This window comes from Anser cygnoides, chromosome 6 (assembly GCF_040182565.1).
Source record: "Anser cygnoides isolate HZ-2024a breed goose chromosome 6, Taihu_goose_T2T_genome, whole genome shotgun sequence".
Taxonomy (NCBI): domain Eukaryota; kingdom Metazoa; phylum Chordata; class Aves; order Anseriformes; family Anatidae; genus Anser; species Anser cygnoides.
In genome coordinates this window covers 27,849,290-27,876,607 of record NC_089878.1, presented here as the reverse complement: position 1 = coordinate 27,876,607, position 27,318 = coordinate 27,849,290, and the positions used below count along the sequence as shown (strand labels likewise).

General features: G+C 39.7%; 1 protein-coding gene across 26 annotated transcripts in view; it reads right to left on the bottom strand.

Annotated features, from left to right (window-relative positions):
• CLASP1 (cytoplasmic linker associated protein 1) overlaps window positions 1-27,318 on the bottom strand; it is a 162,490-nt gene that overhangs the window by 53,188 nt on the left and 81,984 nt on the right. For 9 of the 26 annotated variants that reach the window (XM_066999387.1, XM_066999388.1, XM_066999389.1 and 6 more), the window contains 7 exons: window positions 26,353-26,376; window positions 19,275-19,382; window positions 17,757-17,783; window positions 15,823-15,990; window positions 10,402-10,509; window positions 6,447-6,509; window positions 2,400-2,503 (listed from right to left, as the gene is read on the bottom strand). In XM_066999387.1, coding sequence (XP_066855488.1) covers window positions 2,400-2,503; window positions 6,447-6,509; window positions 10,402-10,509; window positions 15,823-15,990; window positions 17,757-17,783; window positions 19,275-19,382; window positions 26,353-26,376 — 602 coding nt within the window. The remainder of the gene's footprint in view (window positions 1-2,399; window positions 2,504-6,446; window positions 6,510-10,401; window positions 10,510-15,822; window positions 15,991-17,756; window positions 17,784-19,274; window positions 19,383-26,352; window positions 26,377-27,318) is intronic. The other 17 variants (XM_066999394.1, XM_066999405.1, XM_066999395.1 and 14 more) reach the window with 8 other exon arrangements.

Sequence of the window (27,318 nt, the reverse complement as noted above, 5' to 3'; positions counted from 1 at the left end):
AAATGTATAGCAAATGTGTCTTAGCAAATTAAAAAAAACACAGTTTACGCAAAATAAAAGTGGGTATAATAACGCCTGGCATTATTTCCTGTCTGCTGCACTAACACGTATATCCTACAATTTCTATTAGAGAGCTTGGAAGTGAAATTATCTGTTAATAAGTTTCAGATGGCAGATCTAAACGCAGCATCTCTCTGCCTGCTTTTCAGAAACATTGCTTCTGGAAGATACCGGTTTTTGGGAGTGATTTATTTCCCTACACGTTATCGCTAGCTTTAGATTTTAGAATCTTAAAGAAATTCTAATGTCAAGGAACCACTATCTACAATACAGCACATTTAATCAACTTCACTTAACCAGATTCTCTTTCAACCCACAGTTCTTACACTGCACTTTTTTTTGAAGCTTAGCTCCTTTAAAGACAACCTGGCTGGCACCACTGACTTAAAGGCCTTAACGCCAAAGTTTCCATCACTCTTTGAGCTTTTCTGACAGATCCGAGCACTGATTCACAGTACAGACAGTGTGCTTTTAGGCCAAGTCCAGCTCCTGAACAGAAGCAGTGGATCCAATGAGAACTGTAACGCATGGAGCAGAGGTCATAGAATGACCCGCTGTGTGTTTTGTTTAAACTTGAGTATTTGGCAAAGGCCATCTCTGGAGTTCTTTTCACTTCCTACTGGAGGAAAAAGAATACTTGTCTGAGAACAAGGCTGCTGGGTAAAAGCTGGCATCACGCTACTCTCTCAAAAGGAGCCCAAACACTGTCTGTAAATTGCCTGTTGAGAGAAGACAACTAAGAAAGAACAAATTGGGGTGGTGGGAAAGAAGGGGTAAATAAGATCGTATTGCATCCCCTAAGATCATACCAATTCAGACTGATCAGCCAAGGTAGCAGAACTACTTACTCTCCAGCTAGACTCAAGGCTTTCCCTTTTAAGCGTTTAACTCTTTAAATAAGATTTTAACATTCCAGTATAACGTTACCTAGTTTAAAAGAGTACAATATTTAAAAGAAAACTCTGTAAGTATAGCTGCAGATTAAGTCACACCGAGAGATCTTGGTGACCAGCAGTGAATTGGAACACCACCGTGACCCTCTTCTCCCACAAGAAACCAGTATTCACCAACAGTTCACATTCTGGGATAAGGTCTCATTTCATTTACACAGGCAAACCATCACCTTTAATTATGCTGTGAAAAACTACAGTGGCAAATTTGAGGTGCTGAGAGCAGAAACCGGCTCACAAGCTGCTGAATTTGGTAACGAAAATGCCCGGCTAACAATTTAGCCCCCTGAATCTAACAGTACCATCTATGATATGCTGTCCTAACTCTGCATAATTCAGAAGCACTTTTTTATTTTTATGAAAAGACATTTATTTATTTTTCAAGACACTTCTCTGAGTACTCTAATAATACTCTAGAAAAGGAAGCGACGTGAGCTGGTTGACAATCAAATACAAAAAGGAAAATGATGTTAGCCATCATTAGAGAAAGTAAACTAGGAAATGGAGAAAAAAGAGCATCTTTCACAAACTATGGGGTAATGTTTTTTTCTTGAGGGAAGCTCTAAGATATCTGCCTTGGATACATCAGGAAATCCTACCCTCAGCTCAGGTCTAGAGCTGAGGAAGACCCAAGGTACACTGGTACCCAGATAATGCTGTAGAATAATTGCGCCTGCCTCTACACACTCTCTTTCCCCTGAGACAAATGCAAAGGCTTGTGATAACACCCATCTTCGGAAGAGCAGAAGACATTTTCTGGGTTCTGCCCAAGAGATTTTATACTACAATAAGATTATACAGGACAATAAAAGTTAAAAAATGGTAATAAATCACCAAATGTTTAGAAACCACTGGTAGCACACTACACAAACACACTTCAGTTTAACTGCATGAGATGGTACCAGTCACAGACAAGCCAAGCTATGAGCCAGGTGCAAGTAACAGAGCAGGAAGTGGCAGAGCTCTCAACTCTTCTTGAAACGTAATCCAGAATCGACACTAGAAGAGAAAACTGCGTTTTCCAGACAAAATCCTCATGCAGTTAATGGAATTAATGCAAATCCCTTCACCGCAGGCGCTGAGCACTCCTATGTTGCTGCGTATGTCTTCTGACAGCAAAGTTAAAGCCAAACAGCTGACTCAACCCATCCCGCAGCTCCAGCATTGAGCCTCCTCAGTCTGTTTGTTAACTGCGGAGAACTGAGGTGGAACGAGGAAACGAATGCTGCTGCCAATGTACCCAAACACAACACAACACAAGGTAACTAACTCTACAGCATCAGACACTGGCACATTCAGAACAAAGCTACTTAGAAAGAGGAGAACGTACGTACAGGTAACTTTAAGCCACTTTCCGGTGTCGGAAGCATTTTGTATTTTTCCTCTTACCAGTGCATCAGCCACAGCAGCCTCCAGATCTGTGCTTGTGCTCAGGACTCGCATGGCATTCACAGAAGCAGGCATCCTGCCTGGCTGTCCGAGTCCAAACCGGTCTGCACAAAAGACAACATTGAAAGGGATTGTTAAATGAATTCACATTCACTTGGAATCCTAATCAGGTGTCTGAGCAGCACTCCCCAAAGGCTCTGGGAACTCTCAGTGCTTTTTCATTAAAGACTCTTTTATCCACAACTCTACAGAGTTTGCCATGACAGTAAGAAATAAACTATTGTTTGGTGGCTCACAGAGACAATTCCAGATCCTCAGGGCATGTCTTTTTCTTTTTCTTTTTTTTTTAAGCTGGGAAGAAGGGTATCTATTTTGTGTTTCCTTTTAACAGAAGTTGTTTCAGTTTTATTTTAATGTCGGAGGCAGACATGCAGGCCCCAGTCTGGCTCTCTCAGAAACGAACAGAAAACTTCTCATTAACTTCAGAGAAACAGAATCGTGCCCGGTGTCAGGACATGTTAATACCAGAGCACTCATCCATCCATCCTGCAGCTTTTTCTCAGGCAAGGACGTGAGATTAGCAGCAGCAGATTAGCCTATGTTGTAAGGCTTGATTAACCGGTAGAATATCACCCTATGCCCCCCAGAATAAAAATAAAAGGTTTATTATTTGTTTGTGAGTTGACTCCAATTTTTGTTTTATTTCTGTTCTGGAGAAGCAGCTTAAATGTACATTGGACTGAAATACAATTTTAAAGTTTTGTGACAAACCAAAACTGATTTTTTTTTTTCTAATCAAACAATACCGTCTTTCTCCCCTTGAATTTGATGGCAAAGCTCTCAATGGCATCCAAAGCAACAGGATTGGGTCCAAAGTGCCATTTACATTCCCAGTATTAATCAGCTTACTTTATCATTTGCCCAGAGTCTGAGAAAAATGTTACTGAAATGAGTATCTTTGAGCAAAAGCCGAATTCAGAAAGCCATCACTAGCAGGGACATGGCAGAAGGAGCGACTTGAGGATCACAGGCCGGGCTCTGGCAGCGCGGCACTTCCAAATCACAGGAGATGAGATGCACTATTTCTGGACTCCTGGCTCGTCTATAACCAGAAAGAGATGGTTTTTAGCAGAGTTTTTGCTTCCACCAGGGGCTGTCTTTGCTCACTCCTTCTGGGACATACCTAACACCTGTCCCCTGCCAATAAGAGTTTTGCCAGCAATTGCAGAGGTGCACAAATCAAGCTGCCTGAACCCATTTAATAGACCTTCATCTGACCCACACTGAATGCAGTCATCAAGCAGCCAGAGAGAGAGAGATCGTCACGTAGGACTTTTATTAGTTCATCTATATTTAATTTTATGAAGGAGAACAACTGTTTCTTAAAATATGTAACTACGTTGTGGGTTTCCACAAGAATGAACGTTACATTCAGCAGCTTACTGTATTTATTTTCAAAAACTTATCACAAAGCTGCATGCTTTCCTCTTTAGAAGCCTACTGCACTGAGATCTCTTTTAAGGAAATCAGCTCACACTGACCTGCGTAAAGTAAATCTGAGACTGAAGCTTGCCAGTCTCCCGTCCTAACTTTAAAGCTGTACCTGAGTATGTCAGAGCAAGGATTAAGCTACTGAGGGGAAAATAAGGAAGATTTGATAAACCTAAAATATTTTACTGAGAAAAAAAAATGTAGATTAGCATGTATTTCAGAAACGTTAGCAAAACTTACTGTTTCCCAGTTATGCAACCAAACAAGACATTTCTGATTTACAACAAAAGCACATTTTCTACAAAACACATTACAAGAGGAAAACAAAAACAAAAACAAACATCTTAAAACTACTGCCAAAAAGTAATCAAATCATGACATTTCACAAAGAAATAAAAGTTGTGTGTGTTATTACTATCCCCTTTTTTAATGCACTTGGGTTGAAGATTATTTCCAATATTTAGTTGAAACGGTACTTCATCCCTAACATGGAAAGATCCGTATGCTCTTAATGGAAGCACAGAGAACATGGCAATGCATTAAGTCAGATTGAAGCTAAAGTCACTGCTACAGAGATAAATACTCCAACGACGTAGAGAAGACAAGTATTTTCCTAAGTGCAAATTACACCTGGTATAGTACGAGGGCTGCAAAGTTGTGGACTCGGTTTTATGTTTGAACCCAACTAGATGACGTTACTTAAGTCTTCCTGAGATCAGAATTTGGCTTTATAGCTTAGAAATAACATAGCGTCATATAATACCATTGTTACTTGTTTTCACGTTAATTTAGTATTACATTAGAAAAGGGTAGATAGTTTGTTTTTTTGTTGTTTGTTTTTTAAATGAAGAACAGAATGACAAAGTAATTCAATTGTAGATCAGTTTAAATACCCAGCACAAAATAAAATGGAGCTGTTTAATCAAATTGAGTAAGTATAATATGGCATGCTGACTTTTATCTGACCCCATAGCTATCAGGATTTTTTATTTTTTTATTTTTAAATAATTCTTTCAGTGATCTTTAAATTCGTAACACCCAAGTCACCCTGGGGTTCTCCCACACTGCTGCCACACCTGAACGCAGGAATTAGATCTTAGGAGGGACCTCAGCATATCTCTAACGTAGGGATGGGGACACATTTGACTCCAGGAATAACCAGTATAGGCAAGCCCAATCTTAATGTCAAGAAATAAGCTGGGCAGTGTGAGCTCTGACCACATTTGCTTGTCTCCCTAGCTAGATTAATTATGCTTGTTACTTGATGAAAAATCCCAAACTTTTTTTTTCCCCTGATTTTGCCACTTTTAGGGAGATTTGGGCCTACTTTAGGACAAAGATGACTGTATATAATTTTATCATGCCTTATGTCAAACCACAGGAGCCAAGCATGAAGTGATTATCATAGGAAGTTGAATGTAAAAAAGCTTAAGCTTAGATCTGTATTAGAATTGAGGGTCTTTTTTAATCTTCAGTGCTATTTTATTAAATACAAATTCTAATTGCCGCTTTGAAAAACGCAAGAGTCAAATCTGATTGCATCATTTCTGCAGTTACCTGATAAGGGAAATGTTTTGAAAGTTTTAGTTAATTGACAGCAATTTAACTGCACTTAAGAGAAACGGAACATTTTTCACTCCCTACCTGAGGGGGGTTAATTAAATAACTTTTAGTGTCACTAATTCCTTATGCAATTTTAGCATCCGAGCAAACACTGAAGCCCTCATTCATCTTCTACACCATCTTTGTCCCCACAATTAAGTTTCTATTGACCCCAAACTAGCAGCCCTCATTAATCTACTTTTAAGACTTCTAGTGAAATACCCTGATTTCAAGGGAGCTTCAGGAACTGCAAAACTGCAAATCCAGCACTGGGATGGGGAAGAAGGCAACTGGAATCTGCAGATTTTTCTCATTATATCTATGCATTAATCTCCTGATGCAGTGCCCCATGAAATTAATGGATTCATTTTTCCCCACAGCTTCCATGCTCTTTGGATAAGGTCTTCAGTATTATATGGAGGATGGATCATGTATTATGCTCCAAAGTTCATTTTGAAAGCTCATCAGGTGCTTAATTCTTGCTGCTTTTGTGAATTTTGGACAGGATCCTGCAAAGCCCTTCCATTAACAGAGACAGGAGTCTGAAAAATTTAGTAATAAATGGGATAAGACCCACTGGGATCCAGTCTTAAACATTGGCAACTGCTACACTGCTAAAGAGGAACTATGAACATAAATTGCAAGGACTCTGCGTCATTCAGGATTTAGCCCAAGCTGTACAACTTATCCAATTTTCAGGAGAATTGAGAAAGCCCTGGATCACCCTTTGTTTAAACACTGCTCACAATGTTCCTAAAATACACAAAATTAAAAAAACATTCAATAAATGAAATTCAAAAGAAAAAGTCACGTTGAACAGAACAGAACAAAAAGCCTCACAGCGGTGAGAAGCACATGCCAAGTGCTGGCTGATGCACATGACAGCAAATGTTAAAATGGTGTAAAACAAGACTACATATAAGAAGCAGAGTCATGCAGTTAGCGCTTGTTCACCTGACTGCCCAACAGAATCAGCAGTGGAGAGAGCACTAGTGGACCTGGAATGACGTCGAGAAGCTGCAAGTAGAAGGAATGGCAACACCCACAGGATTAACATACATTTAACCCGAGACAGAAAATGCCACAATCCAAGGGGGATGCAAGTGACCACTACCAGTAAACGTGTCTCGTAGCGACAGGGAAATGACGCTGTATATGAATGCATAACAGATATAGTGCAAGCCCCACAGTGATACCTCCGTCTGTAGCTTCTCCTCCCTCTCCCCCATGACCATAAACACGATGCATGACAAAACTCGTTTGTAACGGTCCCAAACCCGGTGCAGTTCAGCAAAGAAAACCAGTGTGCATCAGTCCCGTTCCAGAAGCACAGGTCTGGAAGATGACACCATGAGGACGTGGAGCATATACCCACAGAGCAGGATTTAGATTTCTCTGATCTAAACCCCACAGTGAAGCCATGATCAATGATTAGAAATTGTGCTTGCAGCATTTTTCCAAAACACTGGAGCCTACGCACAAGAAAACAACGTTTACAAAGAGAATGAATAACCACAGAAGTAGGAAGAGTGCAAGGAGTCATACAGGGAGGCCACTCAACCACTGCCTATAGGTGTTTTGGTTTGGGCTTTTTTTTTCTTCAAGTAAACATCCATATTGTAGCTGTTGCTACTACCGATGGTCTCTTGCTTTAACAAATCTTGCATACATTTTTTTTTAATCTAATTATACACCTATGTGCCTACACAGATATTGATCTGAATATGCACATACGTGCATCGAGGATCACACCGTTTGTAAACAAATTGTTAACAGCAACAGAACAGGCAGTAGCAGAAAAGCTGAAGCCAAATATAGCTCCCACTTCAATTCCCAACTGTCAGCAGCAATGAATCACAAAATGCCTTTGGAGAGACTTTCAGTTCTTGGATTCAGCATAAAGGTGAGATACTTATGAAGGCAAATGGAAAGCCCAGCCATTTCCAAATTACAGCAATTTAGCTTCTCAAAAAAGTTCTTGCCTGTGTCTAGCAATGATATGCTCACTTAACTCAAAGCAACTGACCCAAGAAACTGCCCGTGTGAGCAGTTTGTCAGACTCACTGGAGGCCTTGTTGCTTTAACATCATGACTAATACTGTCAAGAAACTGAAAAAATGAACCCAAATCACCATGTAATACAAATAAGATTTGTCAGTAGTGCATATACAAGTGCAATAGAAAATGTGTAAGGCTTCTGTTTAATACAAAGCATTTGTAAACAAATACTAATATAATATAAAGGAGAAATTAGCAAAATGAGAAAATTCAAGTTCTCTCCCAGCTGTGACAGCTTGGCTAAGAGCTCTACACAATATGCAATATGGTCTTTAAATATGTAGAACACATGCGTTTATTCAAGAGAACAATCCCGCTGACACCGTAAGTAACTTAGGATCAGTGCCGGATTACAGACTGAACCTCACAATCAGAATTCTGAGCTTGCGATTGCTTTCTTCTGCGCCACCCAGCTGTGCCTCTGTGGATGTCACTGCAAGATCAAGGCCCAAGAAGGAAGAGCCATAATCAAATAAAAATTAAAAAAATCACATTTCTGCAAGGAGACTCAGCGTACAGTGACTCTTCACTGGTGTTTCCTAACTTCAAAAGCAGCGTGTTTGGTGCTTAGACATGCCTATTTGCACAGCAGCCTTGAAAATAAGCAATTTGCAAGGCCAGGACGTCAGTGTTGACACTGATCATAATAGCGCTAAATGCAAGAATACTGTCATTTATATATAACTAGCTTAAGTATAATTCACTAATATAAAATTAATCTTATATTAAGTTATTTCAGCATTAATGTAAGATGAACTGGATTCTAAAAATACTGTAGTGGAATCATCCTGTTTTAGCTTAAATTGCTATATATACACACAAATTTCTTTGAGATGAATTACAAGTTACAGAATTAAGCTGACATACACATTTAAGCCTACAACATTTCAATGAAAACACAAGAAAAAAGACAGCAGGATAGCAACAATACTGGCGTATTATTATATTGATACTTTCTCCCCACTTTCAATCTTCCCTTCCATTAATTACTTCTCTAACAACTGCATTTCTAGAAATGCAATCATCTTCAGATAATTAAATATCATTAGTTAAAAATTAAATGCTCCTCCTCCCCACAATGAAATTTGTTTCAACCACTGTAATAGACATCTGTAACTGAAATTTCATATTCAGTGTACAAGTCAGACTCTGTGGTGCATCAAATTCACACCAACTGTGATTCTGGCACACTGCATTTATTTTTCAGAGCAAGGGCTCAGAAGACTGTATCTCAATTAATGTATTTTCACTAAAATAGAAGAGAGACAGTACAATAATAGAATACTAACAAGTTCACCCTGAAATCCACATGCCTACACACACTGGGTGAAGAAAACAGCCTCATCCAAAATTGAAACAAGACAGGTAACTATAAAAACAAGCATATTTACCACACCTTCATGGCTCTGGTATCAAATCAGCTTCGTTTAGTCAATAGAAATTCATTAATCTATCAAAAGGAACTATGAATGAACTTCTGAGTACTAAGCTGAACTCCACTCATTTCTCAACAAAAATTGTGATACTTGCAGATAAAGCAAATAGATCTCATAGCTCAATAGATTGAATGAAGTTTTGAACCCAAAAGCCTCTTGAAGATTCCACTCTACGTCACTGAAGTCAATGGGAATTTTGCCAATGATTTCATATGGATGAAGACAATGAGCCTCTCCACTGATAGCATTTGAAGTTGAGATGAATAAATGAATGACAATAGCTATGTAGATTTAAACGATTATGCAAAGTACAGAATACTTACTATGAGAACCAAATCAGAAATTTTTGTCCATCTATCCATATTTTTAATAACTTTTTCTTACTATTTGATTTGTTGGAGAATTAGGCCCAAAATGCTACTTAGTACTTCTTATAGCTGTATTTTGTCACTATGTGCAAAATAAATCTTGTAATAAATTCTTCAATCTTGACCACATCTCTAAGAGCCTTTTTCTCACTTTTAACATCACTATATATAATATATAGATATAGATATATTCTATCTATAGATATAGATATAGTCATAGATATATCTATGAAATTACTACGTAAAGGAAAAGGGCCTGGAGATAAACTACATTTCATTACGTCTGAGATGACAAATATTTCATACAACAAGCGATGTATTTGGTTGAATATATATGATATGATATTTGATCAGAAACATTAACTATTCTGTTTTTAGCCCTGTGCAGAATAAAACTTCTGCATATGTTAAGTGTAATGAGATTTTCTATTTGTACTGTACACTTAAGCTGCATGATGATGATCCTTTAAAACTTCATCCTTTCCACAATTTTAGTTGCTTGAAAGTCTCCTGCACATGCAACTTGTTAAATTCATGACTGACGTTGTAAAAAACCTCTACAAAAAAAGAGCTTCCACCTCTTTATTGTAGGATTACTAAAACCTAATAATAGAAACGGAACTTTTGCTGTACCTAGCTTTAACAAAACCAGATCATGAATAAATTTACCCAACAATAGACTACGATGCTACTGACTACTTCACTGTGACCTAGAAAATAGAGGCTTGCTCTCCCACAGATTACCATCAGTGCTGTGAAGTGAAGCAAAGCAGCCCCACACAAGCTGATTTAATGAAATTGAAAAATACAATTCAGGCTAAACTATTTTCATTCTAATCATAAATTACTGCGAATCAGAACTGAAGCATGCAGAAGAAAACAGAAAGGAAACAGGGTTGGAAATAGGGATTGTGTCAGGAATCCAACAGAGGACAGAAAACAAGCTCATTCCACCTGGCAGTGTCTTGAAAGGGCAATAAGAACAAGGAGAAAAAAAAAAAGGAAAAAAAATTGACCCTTAGAGCTCCAATGCCTACGTGTACTCACCAAGTGGAGGAAAGCCCCGAGCAGGGCTTGTATCTCGACTGCTCTCACGGCTGGTATCGCGGCTGCACCCCTGACTCATGCTGGGTCGGGGGATACGACTGCTCCGTGCTAGCATGCAGCATGGAGAGTTTCAGAGAAGGTGAACAAGTTTAATGAGGACAGAAAAGCTCAAAGTCAAGTCACATTTCTGTTAGTTATGGTAATTATTACATTAGTAATTATCACTTGCAGCAGCCAGCTCAGGCCCTTACAAACCAACTACGTTACACGCCGAGCTGTGTTTGTAAGGTGAAATTTCAGCAGTATTAAATGTCTGGTTGACGGTATCCTTTTTTCTTAAACAACCTAAGTTCTGTCATTCAAGTAGAGCAGAAGATCTTCAATCATTTAGGGAAGCTCTACAATTACAAAGCATGCAAAACAGATGAAGATAAAAGAAACCCTTATGGAAGATTTTTTCCTTAATTATAAGATAAGACAAACAACCTTCTGGAACAAAAAAGAAGCATTCTTAACCAGATTAAAAAATTTATAAGTCACAGTACCAGTATAATATCTTGCATAGATTTGGCTTTTGCAAGGATAGTTTTGTCATGAACAAATATCCTAAGAAAAAAGTATTGTACAGACTTGGAGAGAGATTTTTCCCCAGTGAAAGACAGTGGGAAAAATCATCAAGACCCTAAGTACCTGAAAGGTAAAAAGTGGTTTGAATTTTAAGACAGTTTCTTTTTCTTTTCCTTTTTTTTTTTTTTTTTTAATGAACGCTAACTTCTGATCCTCAAACATTTCTAAAGCCTTATAATTATGGTTTTATATGCAAGCATATTGAGACACATGCATACTTAAGGAGAGCCTTTATATTCTTTACTTTGACAAAACCCTGCATCAGCAGGGCTTATCTGTGGTCTGGCAGCTACCAAATGTTCAATTTCCCACAACCTAATGGGCTCCTGCCTGTCAGCTGTGTCACAAACTCATCATATGCAGTCTTCGTTTGGCCAAATGCGTGGTAGAAGACAGAGTATTAAGCTGCTTTCATAGTGAAAAGCAATGCCGTTGGCTCTAGATGAAGTTTTGTCCCAAGGAGGAAAAACAGAACTAGACCCTCAAGAAGGTTACTTAACATCAAGGATTTGAATTTTACAGTTTTATAAAGGGAGTAATTCAGGTATTTAAAACTTGTTTATTCCTCTGCAACACTTTTGTATGTAAAAATGGCACTTAATTGTCAGGAGTTTATCTTAAAGAACTTAAGTGCTTCTGTGGGCTCACCAAGAAAGGGGATCACACTTATTCATGTAACTCCTCTTTTTGATAAGGACATTTATATACTTGAGAAGAACCACACCAAAATATAATGCCTAATTTTGAATGGTCTGTTATACCCTAGGTGTTTTAGTATCCTTTCAAGCAAAACAGTACAGAACAAAATAGAAACCTTCATATTTAGGCTTTAAAATTCAAATATAAACTACTGCCAGATTCTTTGTCAAATCCCTCCCAAATTTGTAAGCCCCAACTAATATCTTAGATGAATTAATGGTTCTGATGGCTGAACTTTGATGTCAGACAATACAAGATGAGATACTGACCAAGTTGGATAGATCACCATGTCTAAAACTTCGGAGTGAATTACATGGCCTTGTAATAAGACAGACTAGATAATGAAGTGGATGAAATTAGGGTCCACAAGTACAATAATCCCACCTCAGGTTTACAAGAAAAAACAGCTGTCAGGTGAACTACAGGTGAAAGCAATACTTTGAAGTCTTCCACACAAATACTTGCTTGAAATTGAGGGCTCTTTAGAAGCCAACTTCTCATTCTTGGGTCTCATGCTTCTATGTAGATAATGGTAGCCTTCGCATCACATTTGCACAAACAGTCATTTCTCTCAACGGAGAAGATTTGTCATTCTTTCTGTAACACAACCCTACTAAATCTAGCAAAGGCTCTCTAGAGAGGGGAAGATGTAAATGATTAAAAAATTTAATTAATGTACACAGTGCATCCTCCTTCCATTACTGACGATAATAGAAGTATGAATTAAATGCACTTTAACTGCATTAAAACAGTCTAATAGGACAATGGCACAGATGAAACAATATTGACTGCACAAACAGAGGGAATACAAAACTCAGCAACGTGTACTTCATGAGCAATGGTCAAACAAAAGATTTGCATGTTACTGGACAGAGATATAAAAGAAAAAAAGAATAGATTTAAAAAAAAAAAAAAACAGAATGATGAGTCTGTTGTGGACTCCCAGGCACCTGCCCCATGTTTTGCTTGCTGTGTGGTGCAGAGAAGTTGAGCTATCAGCTATTCAGAGCATTTCCTTTGGGCACTGTCAGAATTAAGGGCCAGCAGTGTTGTCATTTAGACAAGTTTCTCATACTCTTAGAGCCTGTGTTTGCTGAACAGGCAGCAAAGGAAGACAAGACAGACATAAATCTCAATTTCAGAATTCCCAAACTTCAAAAGCTGAACAGAAATTAGGTAAATGAGTAGCAAAGTTAATTAAAAGGAGTAGGCAAGACAGAAGCCAACAACAAGCCAACAACCAGCTCTGGCCTGAAAGCCTAGAACAGGAACAAAGGTGGGTTATTTTCAGTAAAATCCCAGCTCTCCAGGTGTGTGACGTACATCTGGGTTTTACCCATTTTATGCAGACAGGCAGAGGAGATGGATGTGGTTCACACCATTATTAAATCACACAGGCTGTCTTACACCTGTGAAAACCAACAAATGCAAATACTACCAGCAAAACTTGATCATTCCCCTGTTTACCAGCCCACCACTTGGAAGAACCTTCCACTTCATTAGTCTTAAAAAAAAAAAAAAAAAAAAAAAGTCAGTAACACTGCCAAAGCAGCTAATACAAAGCTCTGGAGCAGGGTACACCCAGCAGAGGCAAGGCAAGGACTGCCTTCTTGCTTTCCAATAAACACACACAGCATAACTACTTGATAAATAAAGTGCTGCATGACCTGGATAACTAACTAACTGTACCTGCCTGCTTCACTTCTTGGAGAATGACGTTATCTCAAATCAATCACTTCTTTCAAATCCAACTGATTGATCAGGGATCTGGCTCCTCACCTTCTAGATTCCGAATCTGGGAGGCGTTACTGGAGCTACATTCCCACTCTGACACTGGGCCCGAGGAGAGGAGCAGGTAGCTGACCCTCAGCACACACCCACACTGCAATACTAGACAGGACACACAGCTGACTGAGCATCCAACAGCACCCCGCTCCAAGGCTTCCAGCAAACAGAAGACACATACTGCGTGGATACCTGAGGTCAGCACGGAAATTAACCTGACAGCAATCTACTGATGCTTACGGGCATCCACGTGCAGCGGCTCTATCAGCTTATCACTGCCCTTACCTTCCAAGGGGCCAAGAAAAATGTCCAGTAGGGGGCTTGTACAAAGCCTGGCTGCGCACACAGACTTATCCTCCGTGTGCTTACTCTTGCACACACAGCTGCAAACTCCTGGTCACCCCTACAAAATACTACGCAACACATCAACAGGTGAGTTCTGAACAGGAGCCAGGAATTACCCATTTCTAACAGCCTGGTCTGCAAGATTGTTCAATCCCACTGCATGACAACATGAGCACATAGTTGAGGGATGCTTCAGGCTGTGGGTTATGCACGTGCATGCAAAATACATCAATAGTCCCACAAAGTCAAAAATGCACATACATTTCATGCCGTATGTGCACTCAAACACTTCCTTGAATCAGAGGATAAAAAGTCGATTGATATACTTAGAACCAAGGTGAATGGGAGTCTACAAAATGAAACGAATGAGAAAAAAATGCCAAGAAAAGATGGGGACTGAAGCAATAAAATAGAAAACAAAATACTATAGCTACTAAGTTATGAAGTCATAAATACAATGGGATAATGGTATAAAGATGACAGCTCAAAAATTATCTTCATCTAAGCCAATATTACCATTTTCAAGATTCAATAAAGAGACAATTTCTGCAACTGAGTGCTAAAGCCAACAGAAGCGTCAGACTGTGGCTCCCACGAGAGTCTGAAAGAACAGGCTTCGGTCAGTCATCAGCCTGGGGGGCAGCTGGAAGTCACATCTGATAGATGTCAGAGCGCTCTCTCACTCCCAAGGAACAAGCACTGGCTGTGTTCACAGGGAGCATGTCAGAGCAATCAGATATAAATTACACTTTCAAAAGAATGCAAGGCTCTCATAATATACCTGAAAGCAGGCAACCCAAGAGTGAGGATTTTACACAACGCAATTTCCCTTTAGATGCTAAACACTGTTTCAAGTCAGACCACATAACGTGATTATAAGCTTAAGCACATGTGATGGTACTATCCAACATTCCTCGTTCACTTTCAAAAGTGTTCTTTTGCAGAAAAACTGCTTCTAATATTTGGGAAACACTAAGTTTTAAAAGTAATGAACAGAAAAGCACAATGTATTAAGACAGAAGTCATAAAATGGGTCAGACATAAGAATATTGAATTTGGAAAAATAATCACAATAAACATGCAATATTTTTATGAATCATAACAGCATGTACACTCGGTGCTTTAAATGCATTTCAATGCACTAATAAGACACTTCTCTTAACAAAATGCTCTAAATAGAAAGGTAGCTTAGATTTGAAATACAATTGCTAAGGCAATAGTCAAAAATTAATTGACAACAGTAAGGCTACGATTTCAATCAATTTCATTCTACTAGTAAATTCTTTGAAGATACAAAGCACACTGAATACCTTTTTACTTCAATTCAGACAAAAAAGTTCCTATATAATGATGTTTACTCACCTGTTTGAAATAAATTACTCTGCTGATAAATTAGAAAATAAGAACTATTACAGAATATTTACATAACTGTCACTAGGACAAAAATATTGGAAGCAGAATAATTAAAGTCTAAAATTTCACCTAAGAAAGTGGCTCCAGGATATTCAGGACAAGAGAGGCAAACCACTTGAGCTGCAAAATTTCTAAAATTTCTAAAATAATCCCAGAATGTGCTCATCGCCCTTGATTCCAGCTGATTGTAAAAACTGCTCAACTCATTTTAGGACTAAGCTACTGGTGCCAAATGAGGAATTTTTGTTGTGATGTTTATTCATGGCAACTGTTCTTGTTGCGTGATCTAATAACATTGCTCGTGGTATGTCTTGTGTTTGAAAATCAACATAACAGCTTTAGGCCTACTTTGAAACTATGGCTCAACCTGGAAAACTAGAATTACCCTCCAAGAAAGCACAACCAAAACCAGACCATTTCTTGAAATAGAACCTTAACTTGCCAGAACTCAGAATAATGACAACAATACATATACATGTTTCCTAATAAACAGGAAAGCCCCTCCTCCTTTGAGCACACTGGCCAATTTGTCACTGCAGTGACTATTCTTACCTAGTCCTATTCTGTTGGGACTTGTCTCTCGACTGCATCCCTGGCTCCGAGGGATCTTGCTGCGCTTCTCTGAAGATGATGGCACTGGCTGAACTCTGGATGTTCCACCACTCAAGCCACCATAGGCGCTTCCTAACAGCTTACCCGGAGAACTAGACCGGCTACCAGCTAGGAAAGAACCAGAGATAAGGAAAAAAACAGTTAAAGAATTTTTAAAAAGATCTTATTCTGACAGCAAAAACAGAACACAATCAGCTCTAATAATCTGACCCAAAGCACAACGAAAACTAATGGGAGAGTTCCCCAGGGGCTTTCGGAGGAATACTGAGGAAAGCCTATGGAAAATAAACACTGACATCAGCAACTCTGCTTATATGAACAGTGCTGCCCAGTCAGGATCAAGACCAACACAGACACTGCAGTGCAGGAATACCCCATCTGGCTCTCTGTGAACTTGTGAAGATGCCAGGAGCAGCCTTGTTGCAGCAGCATGGAATACACAGGCTGCTTTGCCTCATTGAGCCGCAACAAAAAGTAGCCCACATGGAGCACTGTGCTGCAGAAAGCCAACTTCTGGCACAGGTAAGCTGCTGCAAGGTAGCTCGGGCATCTTCACGCCATGCTGCAGTGCAGTAGTGACATTGCATTCCTACAACAATCCAATGAAGAGCAATTAAAAAAAGAATACTGTCTCAATACTGTCTCAACAGCAGCAGATTGCCATGTTAAGGGTAAACCAAGTAACCCTGCCACATTCGTAGAGATGCTCGTTTACTTGGGTCTGACTTGTTAAGGATAAATTATTTAGTTATTTTTCAGCTGGAGAAATTTTTTTTTAGAAAGCTGAATAGTTGGCCTGGTTTATTTTTCCTTGTCTGTTTGAATAGTCCGTGGCAAGTTTACATTTTTTTTTAAGCCATGCTGTCTGCAAGACAGTCTGCTGACCGAGATTTATTTACAATGTCTCCTGCAGCTGGAATGTAAATATTTCTCTGAAATACTCCCGCTGTCAAACTCAATGAGTTGAACAATATCATTATTTTTTTCGGTGTATCTCATTTTGGTAATTAAATGAGAAGAAACATGTTAAGCAATGTTAAGCTTAAAAGGTAACCAAAGAACTGTGAAAGCATGGGATTAAAGACCCTTCTTTGCTTCTTTAGGTATATAAAATAAGACACTGAAAATTTGCTGCTATTACCATTCCTGGCATTCAATTTCTTAATTAAAACAACTACAAAAAGCATACCTGAAAAAGGTTGCTAAAATATACTCAGGCAAGGTCATGTTTTGAACAAATATTCGAGCTGGTTTATTTCTAAAAAGCATCAATAAATCTCACATATTTCAGTCCCAGATACTTATACAACTAGTAAGAGTTAAAGGCTGTTCTGTCTTAATTTAAAGGTATGGAGTTTTACTAACCTGATGGACAATACCATAAAAAAGCATGTATTATTTTAACTTATTTAGTTCCTTCAATTTCTTGGCCAAAGCCATTCTGAATTGATTGAATCATGCACTCCAATACTATATGTTGTGCTGGGTCCCCAAAAAGTGAGAACACTTGTGAAAAATGCCAGTCTCTATCACAGCATTCACACCCCGAAAGCCAACACTCCCCTCAGTCACACTGCTGCAATCTCACTGATGCTGTTGGAGTTGCATCGAAGTAAATGGAAAAGGAATTTAGCACCCGGGGTTTAAGCTGCAGGAACTTCACTGCAATGAACCAGCTTTAATACACAATGTATGCTTACCATGTTTGCTTACTATGAGAAAGCTAGGGCATTTACCATACATTTGTTTTTTTAACTTTAAGAAAATGCTTTTTAATTGATAGCCAGGAAAGAGTGAGGGAAGCTAAAAGCTTAGCAGTTAAAAAAACTGAAGGAAATAACGTGAGAAAGCAAGAAAGGGAAAATGTTTCTTACCACCAGCAGGATTAGCTGATCTGGATCCTTGATTATGAGGGCAGACGAAAGGACAGGCAAAAAGTGGATTAAAAGACAGCAAGACAATACAGCGTTCAGCATGCGGTTTATGCTATACACAATACAGACAGATTTATTCACAAACATGTCACTCCTTAAGCCTCTGCAGAATGCAGTGAGTTAACATGCAGATGCAACTGACTTCATTTCCCAAGGTTGGTCAGCTTCTCAGCTACGTATCAACCAACACAGGGACCCGAGTTCTGCTGTAAACTAGACCCCAAGCCCAGTCTGTAAAACTGAAATGGGCTACCAGTGTGTGGGCATGCAAACTTTGGTCCTGCGGCCATATTACGTTTGAATTCATTAATTACTTCATGTAATGCTTGGCTTGGTAGATTAAAGATCACATCTAGTTGGTCTAGGCTGGAATCAGTATTCCACAATCTAGGCCAAGACAGCAGGTTCAGATGTGACCGTCCTAAAGCCTCGTAAGACATTCCATGAAAAAAATTAAGCCCACAATGTTTGAACTACTCAACTATAATTTAAATATGTCTGAGACTTGTCTCATCTGATCTGATCACACCACAAGGAAAAAGGCCATTTCTGGCTTTGGATCAGTTTTGGGTTCAAAACTATAGGAATACATTCAAATCAGAACACCAAAGCCCCAATTCCTTCATGGCCTCAATGTAAAGATTTCCATTCTCAGCCCCATCCTAAATACATCTTCAGCTCACTCAGCCTAACATAATGCTCTAAACTGCTTCCCCATACCTCCAGCATGACAGAGCAAAGCAGTGACAGCATGAACAGAGGAGAGCTATTAAATAAGGGTGCAAAGCAAGACAAGTCCTCAGAACAAACCCCCACCTCCTCTTACTCCCCAAGCTTGAAGGTCCTCCGAATTTGCATGGTTTCTCCCTCCCCCATTTCCTCTTGAAGTTTGAGTGACAAAATTCTCCTTAGACACACATGACAAACATGTAGCAGCACTGTATGCATGTTTCCTAGGGGGAAATCATGCCTTGCAAGGAAGCCAGAGAGCACATATGTGCCATGTGAATCAGAGCAGAAACATCTCCCCTGTATCTGCACAAAGTAGGCAATGCCCTATTTTAAACTGATGCTAACACATTAACTTCAGACAGCTCACGTTACATATACAGAAATACAGTAACATAAGCAGGAGAAGCTCAGCAGGGCAAGAACCCAGGACAGCAATCAGCTACAGACACGAAGGGCATCTCAGTGGAACCCAGTACAAGTAATTTAGTCTTGTATGTTGCAATGACCTGCAGTTCTGCTGCACAACAGGTTAAAAAAGGCAGCAACTAAGCACTCAGATTCGGGGCCCTATTTATCAGCAAGAGCTACACTGAAAGCTGGCTGAGTGGAGATTCATTTTGTTACATCACCAAATATTATTCAGCAGAAGTGAGCCCAATTCTCAGCTGATGCTACCACAATTCAAAAGAAATTGTTCTCCTCTCCCGGAAACAAAACACTACTTACGTTGGGACTGGGAAACCACTTTAGCCCGGCTGCGGCCTCGGGTATCAGCAGGCGTTGAGGTGACACTTGTGGCACTGCCAGAGCTCTGTCTCCTTGTACGAATCCGACCTAGAGGAATGCAAAGACAACAAAACTGTTAATAGGTTTCTTCCAAAGACAGCATCAGCTTCTAAAGCACCATCTGTTCTGTTCTATGCTTGCAGTGTTGCTATCCACAAAACTAACCAGGGTACAGAAGATAAATTTTAAAAGGAGAGGCAACTTTCATTAAACTGGCTGAAGATGCGAGTGAAAACACAAGTCCAAAAGTCTACAAGTCCAAAAACTTTTTAGCTTTCTGTTATGCTATCAGCCAGTTTAATAAAAAGAACATATTACCTCTCTTAAGCGTTTGCTTCTGTTCTGTAGTAGCTTCTTTAAAAAAGATCAACCACAAAAATTTCAGTAGCCTAAATGCCACTTCCTATATTAAAACTATTACTTTCTGAGAAGGCGATCACCCTTTCGGAGATGGGCACAGCAGATGCAGCCACAAACTCCATCACTGGGATTTCCAAATAGCAGCTCGGCACTTTACAGCCTGCTCTCCATGTGCACGCCAGCATGTACCACCGAGAGTCTGCCAACACAGCCTGACTACACTTTTATTTCAGGCTCAATTTTCCCCGCTGTTTACAGATCCCTTATATTTATACCTAGATCAGTGTGACTTGTAACGGTGAGTCTCACTTAACACAACATCGTGGAAAAAATGATTCCATGCGCCTGCCCTTTCTTTAAGCAGAGAATGGACATAAAGTCTCAAAGTGTTCTTGGTCCTTTTTCTGTCCTTTCCTTATGAAAAAGCTACAGAAATTCGAGCTCGCCCAGCTTACGAGGTCATCAGTTCATCCCCTTCCTGGGGCAGGGCTCTTTCCTACAGAATGTTCTTTCCAGTGCTAAGGTTCAATTATCTGTCTCTAGCTAATGGGAAAGAAATGATAATTAAGAGTAACACAAAGAAAGCCTCCACCAGCACTTTGCAACAACTCTGTTCTCAGCCAAATCTGAAGCTGTTTCTCAGGACTAATGCCAGTGCTACCCTGCATTCAGAGGATGATTTCAAGTTTCAGGAAAAAGAATAAAAGGAAAAAAAAACCACACACACAACAGGTAAGAGAATAGTCTTGACAACTGCATCCACCAGTTACAGATATGTATCTCCCACCCTTTGTCTCCACCATAAGCAAACAGAGAAACAAAAACAGGGAGATGTAACTTCCCACCCAAAACCACTCCACGTAAGGTACACATGCAGAACAAGACAATGGCAAGCAGCCCAGGCTGAACAGGTTGGGAGCTCTGTTCCTTGGTCCGAGCTCTCAAAATATTCGTAACACCGCCTCGAAGTTTCTGACAGACACAGCGACAAGGAAACGTTTAGCTTTGAGAAGGAAGCCTAGACTTGTTCGCAGGGAAAAGGCCGAAAGTACTTCATGCTGCACCACCAGCATCTAGTTTTAAAAAATACCAGCAGGCTTACAGAGCTATGTTACAGCGAGCTAAGGTGCAGTGAGCCAAGACAGATATCCGCATTCACACCACTGTTTGTAGACACAACAGAAGAAACGATTAGTACAAAACCGGGAAGACACCAACAAATCACTGTTTAACCACTGGCTCAGTCCAGTTCTGAGCACATCCACGGGGGTCCCGGGATAAGGACACTGGCTGCTAAGGCGCTCCTACCAACAGAGCAGGGCGGCAGCTCTCCTCTGCTCCAGGACATTAGCTGCCCCTTACACATGGGCAGCCCCATATACAGCCCTTTCCTGGCCCATTCCCGTCCTTCCCAGGTTTCACACGTGGGCAGTTACACGCAGACGAGCAGTCAGTGTGCCTTGCCATGAGGCGCACACCCCAAATCCCACCACAGGCCTCAAAGGCACGCATGGGGAAAAAGCAGAAAGCTAAAACAGAGGCCTAAATTCATTCCAGCATTCACAGCAACACACAGCAGCACTGCGGCTTCACACACAGAAGCGCTGTAATGGTACAGAGAGTGTGACAACACGGTACACGGTCACCCTAGGAGTAATTCAATTTTTGGAGTCTATGGCGTAAAGCGAAAGACAAGGAAAAAATCTCAAATTCAGGTTCAAATTCTTCACACAGTTACAAGGAAAGAATGTCACCTGATATCCCTCATGTAATTCCTTGAGACACAAATTGCTAATATACATTCTGAACTGTTAGTTTCCAACTGTTTTTAATACAGCTGTTTAATCTTACTTGCAGCATACGAGTGGTTCAAAATGAGTAATTCAAAGATACCTATTTTTAAATAAGTTTCTACTTTTTTCCCTATCCAAATACAGCATTATCTGTAAAAAAAAAAAAAAAAAAAAAAAGACCAAACGGAACTCATAATTGCTTTAGGCAAATCTGTATGAGACAGAAACACGGAGGGGGACCCAGGATGTTTCATACATTAACTTACGCTCGCATGTGCATGCACCACCCTTAAGTTAGTCTTATGACATCCAAAACATACTCGCTTTATAGTAACGTAAGATGAATCAATAGCTAGCTGGCTCAAAAATCTCAAGGTTTTTAATATATATTATTCCACGTATAACATGAATATATAGTAGTTCATCTACACAATACAAATGTCTTTATTACGTTCCCTTAAGCATTTCATCTGCAAACAAGAGTCTGCATTCATATCCAGAAGTTATTTGCACACAGGAATATGTGCATCTCTATTCCTATCATTCTACCACGAACAGAAAAATAATTTCAGGCAAGACTGGAAGTAATATAGCATAGAGGTTACATGGGCATTTTGTTGTTAAATGCAAACAAACACCTCCCCTCCCGTACACTTCTTTGCTTTCAGTGGGGTTTGTTTCCACATCTAGCTCAAGCCACAGATGGAAGAATTCGTTATTTCCTAACTGTAATTTTTCTGCTCCTCTTAAAAAGATTCCTTTATCCTGAGAGCAGCAGCACAGCAGAGGAACAGATGAAGACTGCCCCAACTAGCTTCCAAAAGCATTGAAGTATTGACATTTTAAAAAGCCTTTTATCTAAATTTGACATGTGACACTTTGCAGGTACAAAAAGCATTTTGAAAGACCCCATATAAATGCTTAGTTTTACGAAATCATTCGTGTTTTGCTTTGTTTATTTTGTAGAGCTTTTTTTTTCCTTTTAAAGTTATTGTCATTTTTACAGCAATCAATGGATCAGAATCAACTTTGAGATGTCTAACATACGCTTAAATTTAGGGAAGTCGTCTTTTTAAAAAGAAGACAGCAACAACAAAGGGACAAGCAAATAAACTGTGATTTTTTTTTTTTTTTTTTTGCATTAGAGGAGGCTTCTTTTGGCAGTGCTGTTTTAAGCTCCTCCAGGTAGATAGCACAGCACCTCTACCCCAGCTCTCAGAACTAAAACAGGCTTTGTGAGATCCAACATGTATACTACACTGTGAAGAAAATGGCTTTCAAATACTCTATAAATGGTATATAACAGCTCCATGACTGAGTTTACTGAGTTTAATCAGTTCCATGCTCTGAATAACGATGCCTACAGCCACGGAAGTTGCATGTAGAAGCACTGGGATGGCAATGGTATCTCCATGAACCAGTTAACATATGCAAGTTCTCAGCACAAGGTTTTTTCCCTACTTGGAAAAAGAGAAAAAAAATCCTGGGTCTCTAGGGCCCACCAGCTGTACATGTCAATTGTTGGTGATACATTTGCAAATACACACAATTAAAAATATTAATTATACGTAAGATCTGTAAAGAACCCCTTTTGCAATGGTATGGATTGCATTTGTACTTAGCACAAATCCAATGTTACTTGTACAAAACCAGACTTTGCACTACAGTTTCCTGAGATGCACTCTACCCTTACCATAAACCATCAGTATGTGCTGCCTATTTTTTTTTAAAAAAAAAAGAAAAAAAGTCTGCCAAAGCAGAGTTGAAGGAACAGTGGCACCACGCTGCTCTACACCAATTAGCACAGGCAACCAAGCCAGCACTTCCAAAGACCAAGAGAAGAAACACACTACGCTAGCATTTCAGTTTAAGCTAAGTTGTTCAGTCAAACCTTTGAGTCAAGCCTTGCTGTTGATGACAAAGGGCTTTAAAGCAAAGAAAAAAACAGGACTGGTGACTTCTTAAAACTGTGTTATTCCTGAAGCCTTTGTTAAGGCTTTAGATGTTCAATCACACAGATAAGCTCTTTAAGCCTAAGTTATCTGAAAACTATGATAAATCAGAAAGATTTTATTTCCTTTCTGGTGCATAATAAAAAAATACTGAGTATTGTGCCACTGCTTCTGGAAATCGCTGATTTGTTTTAAACTTAACAGTTCTGGGACAGAACAGCATTTATGCTTCTTTTTTTGGGGGGGGAAAGGCTCACCTGAAAGGCGTTTTTATGCTCACTTTGAAAAAAGTTGCACAGGTAACAGAAATGCTCTGAACCATTAACATGTACTGAACGTCGGCATTACGCACATATTTAACTATTCCTTGAAAAACTGTTTCATGATAAAACAAGCAGAAACTTTTCTGAGGTTTCCTTTTAATCGGGTATAACAAACAAGTTCTTGAGACACTCATGCACGAAGGGTCTGGGCAATCCAGACCTAACTGTGCACTGCGTGAAGACACAGCCTCACAGCACGGAGGCAGAAGACCTACGCAGATCAAAGCTGTACACAGGTTCACGCTACCTTCCTACAAGAAGTGCATTTCAGCAGCATTTGACAGTTGGGTTGACACTGGTTAAAACCAAAGACCCAGTACTCCGCTCTTAGCTTGCCAGTGGCATAACCCACTTCTATCTTGCTCCTCTTCTGAGCCGCCTGGCTCAAAAACAAAGCACTGAGGAGAACCGAGGGCAAAGCGGATGGGAACTGCCAAGTTCGCACAATGCTGGCTCCCAGCTGAGGGGAAGGTGCAGAACTTTTACCCTGCTGCTAGGGAGAGCCGTGATGGGAAACAGACTGCAGATTAAATGTCAAGCTGAATCACACACACACACCATCAACAAGGATTTATTCTTTAAGTAGCTAATGGTGACCTGCAAAAACACAGGGATGACTCCCTCCTGCAAACTGAATTTTTGCTTTCTGTTCGAAGACCACCTCTTGCGCACACAGGTATTTGCGGAGCTCGGTGATACTTCTCTCCTGCCCTGCCATCCCCTGCTTCATTGATTTTTATGTTCATGTCGAGAATATAAAAATTGTGCCTTCCCTACAGTTACCTACAAACTCTGCAAGATCAGAGTTGGCAAAGAGCATTCTCAGCCCTCATCTGAAGGAGGCACTGAATCTTGAACAAAGGGCTGCTTTTCCCTCAACTGTCTCAACAGACAGAAACAAAGATGATGAAGAGTTTCAAACAGTGATTAAACTCATTCTTCAAGTGCTCCGTGGCTGCTACGTGCCCTGTTATTATAATCCTCCACTCCTCCCCACCACAAGAGAATCCTACAGCAAAAGAAGAGATGAGATGTGGTATTTAACACGGAGAGAGTGGAGAACAGTTTCTGAAAGTTCATCTCGCAGCTTTCCCCCCACAGCTGACTTGCTGGTTTCTATTACAGACTTTTACAAATCCAATCTGCTTCCAATGTAGATGAATTGAAAGAAAGTTACTAAAAAAAAACCCTTTTCCATGACAACAATAGAACATTTAATGAACTAAACGAACCAATGAACTAAAAATAAAGGTATGCCAGAGGACAGCTACTGGAACAGGCTTCCATAAACACTGTTAGTCTAGGAGAGGATTTGTAAGTTTTGTAAGAGGATTTGTGTGGGCTAGTTCAGAAGATAGTGTTAAACATTCAACATTTCTATGTTAGGCCAAAACCAGAAAACTGAAGACTGTGGGGAAGGAAAGAAGTGAAAAAGAGGGGTTAGCAGTGAATAATAAAAAGCGAAGGATTGCAACAACTTGGAACTTTCACCTAATTTGATGATTTAGAAATGCAAGTGTTAAGACCAACTCCATGTTCCTTATCACTGACAGATCACAAACCATAAACACTTGTGCATGATTCTGAGCCAGTTCATCTTTAAACACTAAGACTAAGTACCAGTTTTGAAGATGGCAGACACCTTTCCCTCCAAATACTAAGTCAATGCATCAGTAATAGGAAGGAAAAAACAAAAACACGTCACAACAGCACAGTGGCACTTCTCAGAACACCACATCCAAATACAAGCAGCCATCAAGGATACGAACACAGTCCCACAAAACAGTAATAGATCCCTTGAAAAGAGACTTGCAACGGGAAAAAAAATAGGTTTGTTTGGGGGGAGTTGTCTTCATTATGCTTAGAAGGCCTTCTTGTTTTCAGTCCCTGTCTACCTCAGAAAAAGCGATTTTCCAGTGATCTTTTTTGCTTGAGAAGTAAGAAATAAAGAACAAGCTTTGACAAAAAGCCAGATAACCAGACTGGGAGGCCTCCCAAACTAGCAGGCTCAGTGTTCTCAAAAAAAGACTTTCCTCCAACTGTCTTCGTTATAAACCATCACACTCAGACAGTTAACAATAAAAAAAAGAGTGAGCTCAGGTTTAAAGAGGTTGACTAAATATTCCTTCCCTAGAGATCATTGTTTACTGTCCTCATTTTTCTGCCATGTGATCATCTCATTCAATTCTCTTGCTGCCCAGGCTCTTCCTGAAAGCATTTGGCAGTTGAGACCTGAGCTTTGGATGGAAAAACACAGCAAACCTTTACACATCGTGGAGCAAGAAAACACAAGCCCTGTTTTTTTAATCTGTGCACAGGTCACCTTCAACCAAAAGTACTGCTTTAAGTAGGGAGACCCACGTACAACTTTGTGATCAGAAATCAGTCATAAAAACAAAATAGTGCCATTAGTAGGGAGGAGCCTGAAGAGAAAGTGAAGATTACCCCATGGCATCAAAATGAGCAGGACAACCATGCAACACTTCATGCACGTCACCAGTGAACATGGATGAGAATCGGGTAACACTTTGAGAACAGGTAGGGTGGTACGACTGCAGACACACCTCAGTTACACAGAGAGACTGCTTACCCTCAGTTTTAGTGGTAGTACCATCTTTAAGCAAATTAAAAAAAATAAGGAAAGGGTTAATAGGGATGAATTAGTAACATCAGCAGAAGTGGGCACTATAAATTAGCTACAGAAGTTTGCAAAAGAATTAACGTAATTAAAGAAATGAAAAAATTTGAGTAGCAAATCAAAGCTTGATGCATCTGAAGAACAAGGCTGCAAGTTTTTCCTTCCATGACATAACTAACCTTTGCCAGACCCCATTTTCTTCATTTGCCTCGCCATTTCTCTCAAGGAGACACACAGGTGACCAATTTCCCTGCTAGCTCAAAAGGAAACAGACTCCTTTAGGAGCAGCCTTGCATTACTTAACGGAATGCAGTGCATTTCCTGCTTTTCTCCTTCAGTATGTTAAGAGCAAGACTAACACTGTACACGGTCACCCGGCTTCAAGGACAAAGCCATCTTTAGTATTTTCTTTCCCCCTTTCCTTTCTTCCTCGCAACATAAGATGGTACAAAATCACTTTCGCCACTGAAGCAACGTCACAGCACAACTAAACACAGCTGCTTATTTAAGTTTTGAATGCACACCATTAAGAGATCAACTCCATCATCTGTATTAAGAGTTCACTGCAATGCATCTAAATCTTGAACCAAATATCAACATGCAATGTAAAACAGAATAAAACATGAACTTGTGCAAATACAACCAATACATTTAAGACATGGTAAAAGACTTCAGATATAAAAACAACATATTTACAAAGGGAATCTATAGAAAGCATCCCTATGTAATTCACCAGGCACTTAATCTGACTGAAGACCAAATGCTGAACACTAAGGAGAAACTACTTTTCAGCTGACTCAGTGAAGATTTCGGCACAGATCAAATCAAGACCACTGATTTTGACGTCTACTAGGCATCTGATTTTTCTCCCTCTTGTAAAAGTAAATCAATGAAAACTCTGGAATTAGATTAGCATGA